This window comes from Sciurus vulgaris, assembly GCF_902686455.1.
Source record: "Sciurus vulgaris genome assembly, chromosome: 6".
In the NCBI taxonomy this organism is placed as follows: domain Eukaryota; kingdom Metazoa; phylum Chordata; class Mammalia; order Rodentia; family Sciuridae; genus Sciurus; species Sciurus vulgaris.
In genome coordinates, this window is record NC_136466.1 from 84,221,901 (window position 1) to 84,237,786 (window position 15,886).

General features: G+C 38.9%; 1 protein-coding gene across 1 annotated transcript in view; it reads left to right on the forward strand.

Annotated features, from left to right (window-relative positions):
• Positions 1-977: 977 nt before the first annotated feature.
• Positions 978-15,886, forward strand: part of SLCO6A1 (solute carrier organic anion transporter family member 6A1) — a gene marked incomplete at both ends in the record, with an annotated part of 102,377 nt that continues 87,468 nt past the window's right edge. Inside the window, one exon of the mRNA XM_079145162.1 lies at positions 978-1,293. Coding sequence (XP_079001288.1) covers positions 978-1,293 — 316 coding nt within the window. The remainder of the gene's footprint in view (positions 1,294-15,886) is intronic.

Consider the following 15,886-nt stretch of genomic DNA (forward strand, 5'->3'; position numbering starts at 1 on the left):
TCAGCATAAGAAAGTTATGTCTGCTTCATTCTGTTGACTTTCTCATTCCCATACCCCTCCCTCCCTTCCCTTCATTCCCGTCTAAGTCACAGGAGAATTTAGTTTTCTTTCTCCTGGAAAGTCACCTTCTCCACACATATGTTTTAAATAGATAATATTTCAGCTCAAGAAAATGAAGCCAATAAGAAGTTATGTTTTCATATGAAAAACAGAAACAAAACCAAGTTTAATAACCTGCTATTAAGCTCAATAAGATTTTTACACCAGAGGAAATAAATCATGCTCTGGTTCTCAGACCTTCATTTAGGAAGAAAACTAATAACTCTTTCTGTCCTTATGTGGGGATGGAGCTCTAAGACAACAATTTTTATGTGTGAAAACTTTCATTTAGGGACATCTTTGGTACATTGTTTTCTGATCTCTGTTTTTCTTCCAAAACTTTTATTGTGATAGAAGTAACTTTTCCCATGTTTTCTGGTTTTTTTTTTTTTCTTGTCCTTCAGCAAATTTCAGTTTGTTTCAAGATGGTCCAGTTGGAAAGACACTACAAGCAAGTAACTCTGGGGAACTTGAGGACATTTCCACTGTTTGATCTGCTTCCCAATGAGTATTAAGGACTGGAATCCTTTGACTTCATTATCTAGTACTGTCTGTGTTAGCAGTTTTCAGAATCTAGTTCTAGCCTTATTTTTATTTTTGTTTTTCTTCCTCACGTGGGAACAAAGAAGGAAAACAGCCTCGGAAGTCTCCCAGGGCAACTGTCAACTCCCCTGAGGGACGTTTGCCTCCTGCGAAAGAAGGAAGGTTCTGGTCCAAGCCTTGCGCGCAGGCGCCCCCAGGCTTCCGAGTCCTCCCACCCGGGGGGGTGGGTTTGGGGTTTGGCGCTGGCAAGGCAGGTTCCTGGAAACTGCAGACAGCATCGTGAGAAGACACCCAGGTAAACCTTGCCCCAGGTCCTGGCAGGGCACCTAGATACCATGAAGGAAGCCACGGAGAATATGAGGCCTGAGACTGAGCCAGAAAAGAAGACTTCTCAGGCCCAGGAAGTCATAAATGTCCCAAAACAAAGGAAATTGGCCCCGGTCCTGGCAGTGTTGCCACTGGCCCTGATGAAGTTTCAGAAAGCCCCTAAGAAGAAGAAGGTCAAATCTGCCCCTCACAAGAAGCAAAGAGAACCAGATGACATTGAGGAGGGGCCCTGTGGCATTGGTTGTATTGTTGTCCCCTACTGTGAGCGTTTTAACGACATTCGCTGCTTCCTATTTTTCTTCTGTATCCTGGTCATGACTCAAGGTGAGCCCAAGGGGTGGGGTTCATTCTGGTGGGCCCTGGAGATGCAGGTTTGGTGGGGAAGGAGAAAAAGGAAGGATGTGTGCAGGACGTCCCGTGGTGGGTCAGAGTGAGGCAGTTTTCTCTGCCTTGTTCTCAAAGTACTATTGGAATCCAAGCGTTTTGGTTATTGACTGACTTCCTCATGCACACGATTGACATGATCCACCCCATAATTTTGAGGTGATGGGTCTCTGTTACCACATAAACTGTTGGAGAGGGGCTGCTGTTATTTAATGTGGTTTGGCTCCCAGTTTTTAATTTTCAGATAAAAATTCTTGGAATTTAAATTGAAAACTGTGTGTGTGTGCAGTCACCAACTTGTTTCAGTTTCTGCTTCCAAATTTTGAGACACTCTGGCTAAGCCACTTTCTGATTGATTTTTTCTCCCTCATCTGTAAATTAAGGAGGAGTAATGGGACTTCAAATACTCAATATTGGAGAAAAATCTTAAGGGCGTTTATTTTTGTGCAAATGTTTGAAGAAGGTGAAGTTAAATCTTCAGACAGGGCATGCATTCTCTTCTTGGCCCTGATTCTCATCACTCCCATTACATCTAGATCTTTAATTAGCTTCCTTATACTGATGACACTGGAATCTGCCAAACCTGATCTCTTTTTGCTATCAAATCCTGTGTCTAAATAAATGCAAGGAAAAGATTTTATGAAAAAAGAACCACTTGAGAACAATTAATAAATGGTCATCAGTTTGTCTTCACATCATCACAGAAGTTTCTCAGAAAAAGAGACATTTGACTTATGCCTTAATAATTTAGGTACAGTTCAGATAGCAAGGGATGAACTTGAGTATTTACTGAGTGAAGAAATGAATGGATGAGTAAGTGTTCTGTTTTACAAAGACTTGTTTCAGCATAATGAATGATAAGTTTGATTGGTAATGGTTTTATCTAAGCACCAAAAAGGAGTAATTATATTGACATTATACTCTTCACACCCTACTAATGTGAATGGGACAGAGAATACACTCAATAAGTGCATGTTGAATGCACACATAAACTTAAAAGGAAGGAAAAGAATGTGGTCACATTTTGAAGGCCTTTAAATACCTGAATGAGAATCTAAAAAGACACAATTGATTTTTACTTTCCACTACTCCAGGTGGTAAGATGCTTTACAAGCATTATCTCAGTATAATTCCATTATTGGTTGCATAATGAGGAGCCATTGAAGATTTTTGAACAAGTGATTGGCTGTAAATGGTTTGAACTCCATTGCTTAACTGACTCCACATGACTTACCAACTCAGTTTGAGGATAATACTGAGTCTTCATTTTTGAAAATGATGTAGTTCTTCATTTGTATGTCAATCAATGTATGTATGATTTTAGTTGCATTTTAAACAATTCTGAAGTCATTTTAAGCTTACATAAGGATGTTATAGAAATAAAAAGAATTTCTGCATCCTGTTGGCTCAGGTTTTTAGAATTTTACTATACTTATTCCTTTACTTTCTCTTTCCCTGCACATGTAGTCTTCTTTTCAGATATGGTTCCTCATTAGTGCTAACTTTCAGTAGTTCCACATATCCATGTGGATTGTGTTCTAAGACTTCCAGTAAATGCTTGAAACCAGGGATATTACTGAACTCTATTTATACTATGTTTTTTTCCCTTACATGCATACCTACGATGAAGTTTAATTTTTAAATTAGCCATAGTAAGAGATTTAAAAAATTAATAAATGGTAAAATAGGACAATTATAGTAGTATATATGCTTTCTTTCTCTCCCTTGCTCAAAGTAACATGTTATACTGTATTCACCTTTCTTCTTGTGATACCCAGACAGTTACTCTGATAACTGAGATGGCTGCTGAGTGACTAATGGCCAGGTAGCATACCCATAACGGAGGTAATGGGCAAATGAATTATTTTCATCCTGGGTGGGGTGGGGTGAGATTCCACCATGCTACTCAGAGTACTCAGAACAGCATGCAATTTAAAACTTATGAATTTGTTTTCTGTACTCCAGCGTGCTTCTTCCCAAAGTTAGACATTTTCCTGTATAACCACCATCCAATCTTCACTGTCATGAATTGGTGGCTCCATTTATGTGTTGCAAGATGTCTTAATACTGTCTGCTTTTCCATTTGGTCCAGAATTCCATCCGTGAATCTGTGTTTTATTTAGTTATCATATTTTAGAAAACTACTTTAACCTAGAACACTTCCTCATTCTTCTACAGTTCTTAGGTACTTAAAAAATTTAAAGAATATGATTCTTTCATTTTGTTTGTTGATTGCAACCTGGATCTGGGTCTGATGCTTCTTTACAGTTAAGACTTAAGCCATGTTTCCCTCCTACTTCAATCCTTCCCTTCCTTTGTTCTTTTCCTTCACTTTATTTAGGTATAATTTAGATACAATAATACTCACTTTTTTTTCGGTGCTATGTATGCATTGAACCCAGGGTCTCTTGCATGCTAGGCAATTGCTCTACCACTAAGCTACACCTTGATTTCCAAAATTTACAATTTTTAAAGTGTACAATTTGATGAATTTTAGTTAATATACAGAGTAAGTATATAGACATGTGATCACCAACATAATCAAGTTTTAGAATCTTTCCATCACACTGAGTTTCCTCGTGCCCATTTTCTATCAAATCATGCTCTTATCACCTATCTTAACCAATGATCGATTGACTTTGTGTCATTAGTTTTGTGTTTTTTAGGATTTAATATGGACAGAATATCATTTCTTGTATTTAGTGTCTGGCTTCTTTTAGTAGCATGATGTTTTTGATATTGATTCATGTTGTATATTAATAGTTTGCTCTTTTTTAGTGTAACTAGTATTCATTGTGCAGAATTACCACACATGACCACTCAGTAGTTGATAGACATTTGTGTTGCTTCCAGTTATTGTCTATTATGAATAATGCTATTATGAGTAGTTGCACACAAATTTTCATGTGAATATGTTTTTATTTCTTTGGCGTAGATGACTAGAAGTGGAATTATTGCATCATATACTAAGTTTTGTAAGAAGTGTATGTTTCCTTGCTGGTGGAACTGCAAATTGGTGCAACCACTATGGAAAGTGGTATGGAGATTCCTCCAAAAACTTGGAATGGAGCCACCATTTCACCCAGTTATCCCACTCCTCAGTATATACCCAAAGGACTTGAAATCTGCATACTATAGTGATGCAGCCACATCAGTGCTTATGGAAGCTCAACTCACAATAGCTAAACATGCAACCAAACTTGGTGCCCTTCAACAGATGAATGGGTAAAGAAAATGCAGCATATATACACAATGCATATTACTCAGCCATAAGAAGATTGACTTTATGACTTCTTCAGGTGAATGGATGGAATCGAAGACTATCATGCTAAGTGAAATAAGCCAATTGCAAAAAACAGGAGATGAATGTTCCTCTCTGATATGTGGATGCTAACACACAATGGGGTGGAGGGAGAATAGAAGTTCATTGGATTAGACAAAGGGGAATGAAGGGAAGGGAGGGGTATTAGGAATAGGAAAGACAGTAGAATGAACCAGACATACCTTCCTTATGTTCGTATATAAATACATGACCAATGAAACTCCACCTCATAGACACCCATAAGAATGAATCCTAATCAGAATAAGTTATACTCCATGTATGTATAACATGTCAAAATATAATCTACTGTCATATATATCTAGAAAGAACAAATTTTAAAAATGGAGAGGGAAAAAAAAAGAAGTGCATGTGTTAGATACTCCCACCTTTCCTTCCAAAGTGTCTGTACTACTTACACATTTTTATTATTAACCTCTCTCACCATTGTATAATGGAAGCACCTAACTTGTATTTTTTAAAATCTTTTATAGGGGTGTACATATGAAAGTTCCAACAGCTCCACATCTTTTTTAATACTTGTTAATCTCAGCCTTAATTTTAGCCATAACAGTTAAGAGAGTAACGGTATCTCATTGTGATTTTAATCTACATTTGTTAATGACTGATTGTCTTGAAATCTTTTTCTGTGCTTTTTAGCCATTCATATGTCATCTTTTATAAAGCACCGCTTAACAAATTGGGTTTTCTTCATATTTTTGAGTGAAGTGTTCTTTATATATTCCGGATACAAGCCTTTTGTTAAACAAATGTTTACAAAAATTTTTTCCCAGTCTGTGGTGCTCTTAATGCTCTTTATTATATTTTTTTCATTATAAGAAGGTCTAGCTTTTGATAAAGTACAATTTGTTAACCTTTTTATTTTATGATTATTATTATTTTTTTTGATCACTATCAAAGAAACTATTCTCTAACTTAGTGTCATAAAGATTTTCTGCTTTGTTTTCTTCGAGAAGTTTTATGTAAAGAACTCAAAAAACTCTACACCAAGAATACAAATAATCCAATCAACAAATGGGCTAAGGAAATGAACAGACACTTCACAGAAGAAGATGTACAAGCAATCAACAGATATATGAAAAAATGTTCAACATCTCTAGTAATAAGAGAAATGCAAATCAAAACTACCCTAAGATTCCATCTCACCCTAATTAGAATGGCGATTATCAAGAATACAAGCAACAATAGGTGTTGGCGAGGATGTGGGGAAAAAGGTACACTCATACATTGCTGGTGGGACTGAAAATTAGTGCAGCCACTCTGGAAAGCAGTGTGGAGATTCCTCAGAAAGCTTGGAATGGAACCACCATTTGACCCAGCTATCCCACTCCTTGGCCTATACCCAAAGGACTTACAATCAGCATACTACAGAGATAAAGCCACATCAATGTACAGTGCTGCTCAATTCACCATAGCCAGATTGTGGAACAACCTAGATGCCCTTCAGTTGATGAATGGATAAAGAAACTGTGGCATATATATATATATATATATATATATATATATATATACACAATGGAATATTACTCTGCCATAAAGAATGATAAAATTATGGCATTTGCAGGCAAATGGATGAAATTGGAGAATATCATGCTAATTGAGATAAGCCAATCTAAAAAAACTAAAGGACTAATGATCTCACAGATAAGCGGATGATGACATATAATGGGGGGTGGTAGGGGTTAGTGTTAAGATTAGGGTTAGGGACTCGGAGCAACCACTGGGGCTCAGGCGGCTGCCCAGGGGAGGAGTGGCGAGGAGAGCTGTGTGGACTCAGGACACCGTGGCCTGCCCTGAGGAGGAGGAGGAGGAGCGTGGCCACTTGGATTCGGAGTGACTGCACCAGAGCTACAGGCGGTTGCCAGAGGAGAAGCCGCGCGGCGAGCTGTTTGGACTCAGAACGACGCTTCTGAACCTCGGGGCCTGCCCTGAGGATGACGAGGAGGAAGAGGAGCGCGGCCGCTTGGATTCGGGTGACTACACCAGAGCTACAGGCGGTTGCCAGAGAAGGGGCTGCGTGGCGAGCTGTTTGGACTCTGACCACTTCTGAACCCTGGGGCCTGCCCGGAGGAGTAGGAGGAGGAGGAGGAGGAGCACGGCGGGTCCTTTGGACTCGCAGTGACTGCATTAGCGCTCCAGGCGGCTGCTCAGAGGAGAAGGCGAGTGGTGAGTTGTTTGGTCTTAAAGTGACAGCTCCTGAACACAGGGGGGCTGCCTGGAGGAGAAGCGTGGTGGGACGCTTGGTCTTGAGTGGCCGCACCCGAGCTCCGGGCGGTTGCCCAGAGGACCCGTGAAGCGGGTCACGTGGATTCAGAGCCACTCAGAGGGACTGCTCCTGAACACCCGGGGGGTTATCTGGAGAAGGAGGAGGAACGGGGAGGGTCACTTCGACTCGGAGTGATTGATTGCCCCGGGCTACGGGTGGTTGGTGGGAGGAGGAGGCACGAAGTGAGTTTCTTGGACTCCTAGTGACCGCACCGGAATACTGGGCGGCTGTCTGGAGGAAGAGGCCTGTGGCGGGTCTCTGGGACTCAGAGCGATTGTTCGGGGCCACAGGTGGCTGCTCAGAGGAGGGACCACACAGCCAGGCGATTAGGTGCAGAGCAGGGTCCCAGGATCTAGGAGGCTTCTGGGTGGAAGAGCCGCACAGAGACAGGCTTAGGGCGGAGCGAAGGTTTCAGGCCTGTGGGCAAATTCTCTGAGGAGGGGCAGCCTAAGGAGATTCATCTGCGAAGGGTGAGGCTCCCAGGCCCAGGAGGTAGGGCCGGGCCCCTGGGAACTTTGCAGAGGAAGGCAGCCCAGCCCAGGCGGTAGCTGTAAATTGACGGGAACCTCTAGGAGGGAACTGACCAGCGAGACCTCCCCACCGGGTGAGTCTTCCCTGCCGGGTGAGGTTTCCCCACAAGGACGGTAAAACCAGAGACTCAGGCCCAAACAAGCCTTGCCTCAGCCCACAGCCTAGGTCCCCTTTGGATGACCATTGGTTAACAAGTGGAGGCACCTCTGCCCACCAGCAGGGATTATACCCCACATGAAGGCCACCACTCCTAGAGAGGCAGCTTCCTTGTGGAGAACCGCATTATCAACTTCCTCCAAGACTTCAGCCTACTGAAGGCTAAGGGGGGATATATATAGAAATCTTCAAGGATATTGTAAGTCAATAGAGGAAATCTGCAATATCTCAGCGGTCCACTGATACCTGAACAATATGAGAAAACAAGGAAAGAAAATGCTGCAAACAAATCTAGATGTTACATCAATAAAACCGAATGACAGCATGGCAGAAGAAATGACAGAAAAGGAGTTCAGAATGTACATAATTAAAATGATCAGAGAAGCAAACGACGAGATGAAAGAGCAAATGCAAGCATTGAATGATCGCACCAATCGACAGTTAAAAGAGCAAATACAGGAAGCAAAAGATCATTTCAATAAAGAGTTAGAGATATTGAAAAAAAACCAAACAGAAATCCTTGACATGAAGGAAACAATAAACCAAATTAAGAACTCCATAGAAAGCATATCCAATAGGATAGAACACCTGGAAGACAGAACCTCAGACATTGAAGACAAAATATTTAACCTTGAAAACAAAGCTGAACAAACAGAGAAGATGGTAAGAAATCATGAACAGAATCTACAAGAACTATGGGATATCATGAAAAGGCCAAATTTAAGAATTATTGGGATTGAGGAAGGCCTAGAGAAACAAGCCAAAGGAATGAACAATTTATTCAATGAAATAATATCAGAAAATTTCCCAAATCTGAAGAATGAAATGGAAAATCAAGTTCAAGAGGCTTATAGGACTCCAGATACACAAAATTACAACAGACCCACACCAAGGCACATTATAATGAAAATACCTAACATACAAAATAAAGACAGAATTTTAAAGGCTGTGAGAGAAAAGAACCAAATTACATTCAGGGGGAAACCAATACGCATATCAGCAGATTTTTCAATCCAGACCCTAAAAGCTAGAAGGGCCTGGAACAACATTTTTCAAGCCCTGAAAGAAAATGGATGCCAACCAAGAATCTTATACCCAGCAAAACTTACCTTCAAATTTGACGATGAAATAAAATCCTTCCATGATAAACAAAAGCTAAAAGAATTTACAAAAAGAAAGCCAGCATTACAGAACATTCTCAACAAAATATTCCATGAGGAAGAGATGAAAAACAAAGAAGCAAATCAGCAAAGGGAGGAATTATCCTAAAGGAATTGTCAAATAAAGGAGGAAACAAGTTGTGTCAAACAAATAAATAAACAAAATTTTAAAAATGAACCAAATGACCGGGAAACCAAATCATTTCTCTATAATAACCCTGAATGTTAATGGCCTGAATTCATCAATCAAAAGACATAGACTGGCAGACTGGATTAAAAAGAAAGATCCAACAATATGTTGCCTGCAAGAGACTCACCTCATAGAAAAAGATACCCATAGACTAAAGGTGAAAGGATGGGGAAAAACATACCATGCACATGGACTCAGCAAAAAAGCTGGAGTATCCATCCTCATTTCCGATAATGTGGACTTCAAGCCAAAGTTAGTCAGAAGGGATACAGAAGGTCATTTCATACTGCTTAAGGGAAGCATAAATCAGCAAGATATAACAATCATAAACATCTATGCCCCAAACAGTGGCTCATCTATGTATGTCAAACAAATCCTTCTCAATTTCAGAAACCAAATAGACCACAACACAATAATACTAGGTGATTTTAACACGCCTCTCTCACCACTGGACAGATCTTCCAGACAAAAATTGAACAAAGAAACCATAGATCTCAATAACACAATCAATAATTTAGACTTAACGGACATTTATAGAATATACCATCCATCCAAGAGTGAATACACTTTCTTCTCAGCAGCACATGGATTCTTCTCTAAAATAGACCATATATTATGCCACAAAGCTAATGTTAGCAAATACAAGAAGATAGAGACACTAGCATGTATTCTATCAGATCATAATGGATTGAAGTTAGAAATAAATGAAAGAGTAAAACACAGAAACTATTCCAACATCTGGAGATTAAACAATATGCTATTACATGATGAATGGATAACAGAAGATATTAGGAAGGAAATTAAAAAATTCTTAGAGGTAAATGAGAACAAAGAAACATCATATCAAAATCTCTGGGACACTATGAAAGCAGTACTTAGAGGGAAATTTATTTCATGGAGCGCATTTAATAAAAGAAGTAAAACTCAACAAATAAACAACCTAACACTACAGCTCAAAGCCTTAGAAAAAGAAGAACAGAACAGCACCAAAAGTAGTAGAAGACAGGAAATAGTTAAACTCAGAGCTGAAATCAATGAAATTGAAACAAAAGAAACAATACAAAAAATTGACAAAATAAATAGTTGGTTCTTCGAAAAAATAAACAAAATTGATAAACCTTTAGCCACACTAACAAAGAGAAGACGAGAGAAAACCCAAATCACTAAAATTCGGAATGAACAAGGAAATATCACAACAGACAGGATTGAAATACAAAACATAATTAGAAGCTATTTTGAAAATCTATACTCCAACAAAATAGAAAATTTCGAAGACATCAACAGGTTTCTAGAGACATATGAATTGCCTAAACTGAACGAGGAGGACATAAACAATTTAAATCGACCAATATCAAGTAATGAAATAGAAGAAGTCATCAAAAGCCTACCAACAAAGAAAAGTCCAGGACCAGATGGGTTCTCAGCCGAGTTCTACAAAACCTTTAAAGAAGAGCTCATTCCAATACTTCTCAAAGTATTCCATAAAATAGAAGAGGAGGGAACCCTCCCAAACTCATTCTATGAAGCCAATATCACACTGATACCTAAACCAGACAGAGACTCATCAAGGAAAGAAAATTTCAGACCAATATCCTTAATGAACATCGACGCAAAAATTCTCAACAAAATTTTAGCAAATCGCATACAAAAACATATTAAAAAGATAGTGCACCATGATCAAGTGGGTTTCATCCCAGGGATGCAAGGTTGGTTCAACATCAGGAAATCCATAAATGTAATTCACCATATTAATAGACTTAAAGTCAAGAATCACATGATTATTTCAATAGATGCAGAAAAAGCATTTGATAAAATACAGCACCCCTTCATGCTCAAAACACTAGAAAAAATAGGGATAGTGGGAACATTCCTTAACATTGTAAAGGCCATTTATGCTAAGCCCATGGCGAATATCATTCTAAATGGTGAAAAACTGAAAGCATTCCCCCTAAAAACTGGAACAAGGCAGGGATGCCCTCTTTCACCACTTCTATTCAACATCGTTCTTGAGACTCTGGCCAGAGCAATTAGACAAACCAAAGAAATTAAAGGGATACGAATTGGAAAAGAAGAACTCAAACTATCCCTGTTCGCTGATGACATGATTATATATTTAGAGGAACCTGGAAATTCCACCAGAAAACTCTTAGAACTCATAAGTGATTTCAGTAAAGTAGCAGGTTACAAGATCAACGCCCATAAATCCAACGCATTTTTATACATAAGTGATGAATCTTCAGAAAGAGAAATTAGGAAAACTACCCCATTCACAATAGCCTCGAAAAAAATAAAATACTTGGGAATCAATCTCATAAAAGAGGTGAAAGACCTCTACAATGAGAACTATACAACACTAAAGAAAGAATTTAAAGAACACCTTAGAAGATGGAAAGATCTTCCATGTTCTTGGATAGGAAGAATTAATATTGTCAAAATGGCCATACTACCTAAAGTGCTATACAAATTCAATGCAATTCCAATTAAAATCCCAATGACGTACCTTACAGAAATAGAGCAAGCAATTATGAAATTCATCTGGAAGAATAAGAAACCCAGAATAGCTAAAGCAATCCTTAGCAGGAAGAGTGAAACAGGGGGTATTGCAATACCAGATCTTCAACTCTACTACAAAGCAATAGTAACAAAAACGGCATGGTATTGGTACCAAAATAGAAAGGTAGATCAATGGTACAGAATAGAGGGCACGGACACAAACCCAAATAAATACAATTTTCTCATACTAGACAAAGGTGCCAAAAATATGCAATGGAGAAAAGATAGCCTCTTCAACAAATGGTGCTGGGAGAATTGGAAATCCATATGCAACAGAATGAAACTAAACCCATATCTCTCACCATGAACGAAACTAAACTCAAAATGGATTAAGGACCTCGGAATCAGACCAGAGACCCTGCAGATTATAGAGGAAAAAGTAGGTCCAAATCTTCACCTTGTTGGTCTAGGACCAGACTTCCTTAACAGGACTCCCATAGCAGAAGAAATAAAAGCTAGAATCAACCACTGGGATAGATTCAAACTAAAAAGCTTTCTCTCAGCAAAGGAAACTATCAGCAATGCGAAGAAAGAACCTACAGAGTGGGAGAATATCTTTGCCAATCATACTTCAGATAGAGCACTAATCTCCAGAATCTATAAAGAACTCAAAAAACTCTACTCCAAGAATTCAAATAATCCAATCAACAAATGGGCTAAGGAAATGAATAGACACTTCACAGAAGATCTACAAGCAATCAACAAACATATGGAAAAATGTTCAACATCTCTAGTAATAAGAGAAATGCAAATCAAAACCACCCTAAGATTCCATCTCACCCCAATTAGAATGGCGATTATCAAGAATACGAGCAACAACAGGTGTTGGCGAGGATGTGGGGAGAAAGGTACACTCATACACTGCTGGTGGGGCTGCAAATTAGTGCAGCCACTCTGGAAAGCAGTGTGGAGATTCGTTCGAAAACTTGGAATGGACCCTCCATTTGACCCAGCTATCCCACTCCTTGGCCTATACCCAAAGGACTTAAAATCAGCATACTACAGAGATACAGCCACATCAATGTTCATAGCTGCTCAATTCACAATAGCCAGACTGTGGAACCAACCTAGATGCCCTTCAATTGATGAGTGGATAAAGAAACTGTGGTATATATATTCAATGGAATATTACTCAGCCATAAAGAATGATAAAATTATGGCATTTGCAGGCAAATGGATGAAATTGGAGAATATCATGCTAAGTGAGCTAAGCCAATCTCAAAGAGCCAAAGGACGAATGATATCACTAATAAGTGGAGGATGACACATAATGGGGGGGAGGGAAGGGTTAGTGTTAGGGTTAGAGTTAGGGTTAGGGAGGGGGGCAAGTATGGAGGAAGGAAGTACTGTATAGAGGGTAAAGAGGGGTGGGAGGGGTGGGGGGAAGGGAAAAAATAACAGAATGAATCAAACAACATTACTCTATGTAAATTTATGATTACACAAATGGTATGCCTTTACGCCATGTAGAAACAGAGAAACAACATGTATCCCATTTGTTTACAATAAAAAAAAAAAGGAAGTTTTATGGTGGGACTGAGGTTGTAGCTCAGTGGTAGAGCACTTGCCTAGCATGACTGAGGCACTGGGTTTGGTTCTTAGCACCACATATAAATAAATAAATGTCCATTAACAACTGAAAAAATATTTTAAAAAAGAAGTTTTATGGTTTAGCTCCATTGTTTGGTGTCTGATACATCTTGAATGATTGTGTGTGTGTGTATGTGTGTGTGTGTGTGTGTGTGTGTGTTAGTATGAAAGAAAATGTGTTCCAGAATCAGTGTCCCTGTAAGCACTCCCTGACAGGGAAATGTGTGCAGCTGTGAGAGTGAGGCTGCAACTGTGACATAGACACCAAGGAACAAGAGATACCCACAATGTGGGATGCCTGTCTAGAGAAGCTGCAGGCAGCATGTAAAACCTACAAAGAGAAGCCACATGCACTGCAACTGGCATAGGCACAGGGACAGGGCTACCCAAATCCTTGGGAGCCTACATCTCACCAGGCTGGGCCCTAGAAGCTGGACATGAGGGTTAGGATTTAATGCTTGCCCCTGGCTTGGGTTGAACATCCCCTTACTACTATCCTACTACTTTTAGAATAGGTACCTATACCCCATGCCTCTCTCACCATTGTATATTGGAAGCACCTAACTTTATTTTTAAAAATCTTTCATAGGGGTGTACAACTATGTACAAAAAACTTTACTTTTTGGAGAAATGCTGGAACAGCTAAGACTTTTGGAGACCATTGATGATAGACTAAATGCATTTTGCATTCTGAGATGAACATGAACCTTTGGGGACCAGGGGCAGAATGCTACAGTTTGAAGCTTAAAGGCTTGCCCTTCAGAATGGTGCTGTAGGTAGTGTAGCCTTTAGGACGTCGGGTCTTGTGCAAGGTCTTTAGGTTATTTGGGGTGTGCCCTTGAAGGGGATTTTGGGACCCTGATCTCTGCCATGTGTTCCCACCATGATGTACTATCTTGCTTCAAGCCCAAAAGCAACAGGACCAACAAATAATGATCTAGGACCTTTGAAACCTTGGACAAAAATAGATCTTTTACAAGTTGATTTTCTCACGTATTTGATATAGTAACAGGAAGCTAACACATCAGGCATTCTCATTTTTTCTCTTTTAAAGTTATTTTGGCTATGCTAGATCTAGACTGTAAGACTTTTGCTTAAAAAATTTAAAATCAACTTGTCTACTTCCTTAGAATACTTATAGCAGTTCTAGTTAGGACTTTATTAACTCTGGAAATTTGGAGAGGATTGACATCTTAACATTGAGTATTCTGGTAACTGAACGTGATGTATCATGTTAGTTAGGTCTTATTTAACTTCAGTAAATTAACATATTAATTACAGAAGCTCCTTTTGCAGATTGCGTACGATTCTATACACATATGATCATATCATCTGTACATAAACAGGTTTTAATTTTTTCTTTGTTCTAGTCAGTAGGCATTTTTTTTTCTCTTACTTTATTGTGATGACTATGACCTACAGTAAAATCGTGCATAGAAATTGTGAAAAGAGACATGCAGATTTTTGGACAGAAAACATTCAGCCTGTCTTTTTTTCTTTCCTTTTTTTAAATTTTTTTTTCCAGTAAGGGGGTTTGAACCCAGGGATGCTTTACCACTGAGCCACATCCCCAGCCCTTTTTAATATTTTATTTAGACACAGGGTCTCACTGAGTTGCTTAGGGCCTCATTAAGTTGCTGAGTCTGGCTTTGACATCAAGATCTTCCTGCCTCAGACTATCAGGCTTCTGGGAATATAGGCATGTGCCACTGTGCCTGGCTATTCAGCCTTTCTTAATTAAATATACCAACTGTAGGTTTTTGAAAAAGATGTCCTTGTTCATTTTGAGGATGTTCCTCTTCTCTTAATTTGTGGAAAAATTTTTGTTCTGAATTAGTATTGGATTTTATCCAGTGGATTTTTTTTCTGACATCCATTCTTGCTGTTATGAATATTTGTCCTCTGCCCTACTATCCTGATCAGTTTAGCTTTTTCACTTTTTGTTGCGTTTCCAAAATACCAGTATGCAGAAAAGTTAACATAGAGGGCCTGAACTGCAGTCCTTAGAGAGCAAGGTTGGCCCCTGACTGGCATCTAAACAATTAAATTTTGCTAATGTTCCCATTTTCCCCTTCCTGATAAAGAAGGTTTGATAACACTTCATACAGCTTATTACAGTTTGACGTGGGAGTGTTCAGTGTGGACTGTGTGACTCCACTAGACAGCACTCTTAGAAGCTAGTGCCTGTTTTCTCCAGACCTTGCCCCATGTATTTTTTCTCCTTGCTCTTTTTGCTTTGTAAACCACAGTTGTGACTGTGACTATGTGCTGAGATTATTAAATCTTTCTAGTGAATTATCAAACCTGGAAATGGTTTTTGGAACCCCATACAAAGCCAGCTTTGTTTAGTTTTTATTAACATAAGGTACAAAGCTCCTCTTTAAGGCAGTTTTTCTTTTTTAAAAATTGAAACATAATTCATATTCCATAAAAATTTTCCCTTTTAAACTGTACAATTCAGTGATTTAATTATATTCACAAAATTTTGCACCTATTATCACTAACTCCAAATTATTGTCATCATCCAAAATAGACACTCCACTCCCATTCTAGAACAATGCAATCTTTATTATTGTAGCTTTGTGGTAAGCTTTAATTTTGGCAAGGAAGTGTGCATCTTCCGACTTTGATTTTCTTTTTCAAGATGATTTGAGCTGTTCTGGGTACCTTATTACATTTCCATACACATTTTAGAATTATCTTGTCAATTTAAAAAAAAAAAATGGCAGCTAGGATTTTGTGTGGAT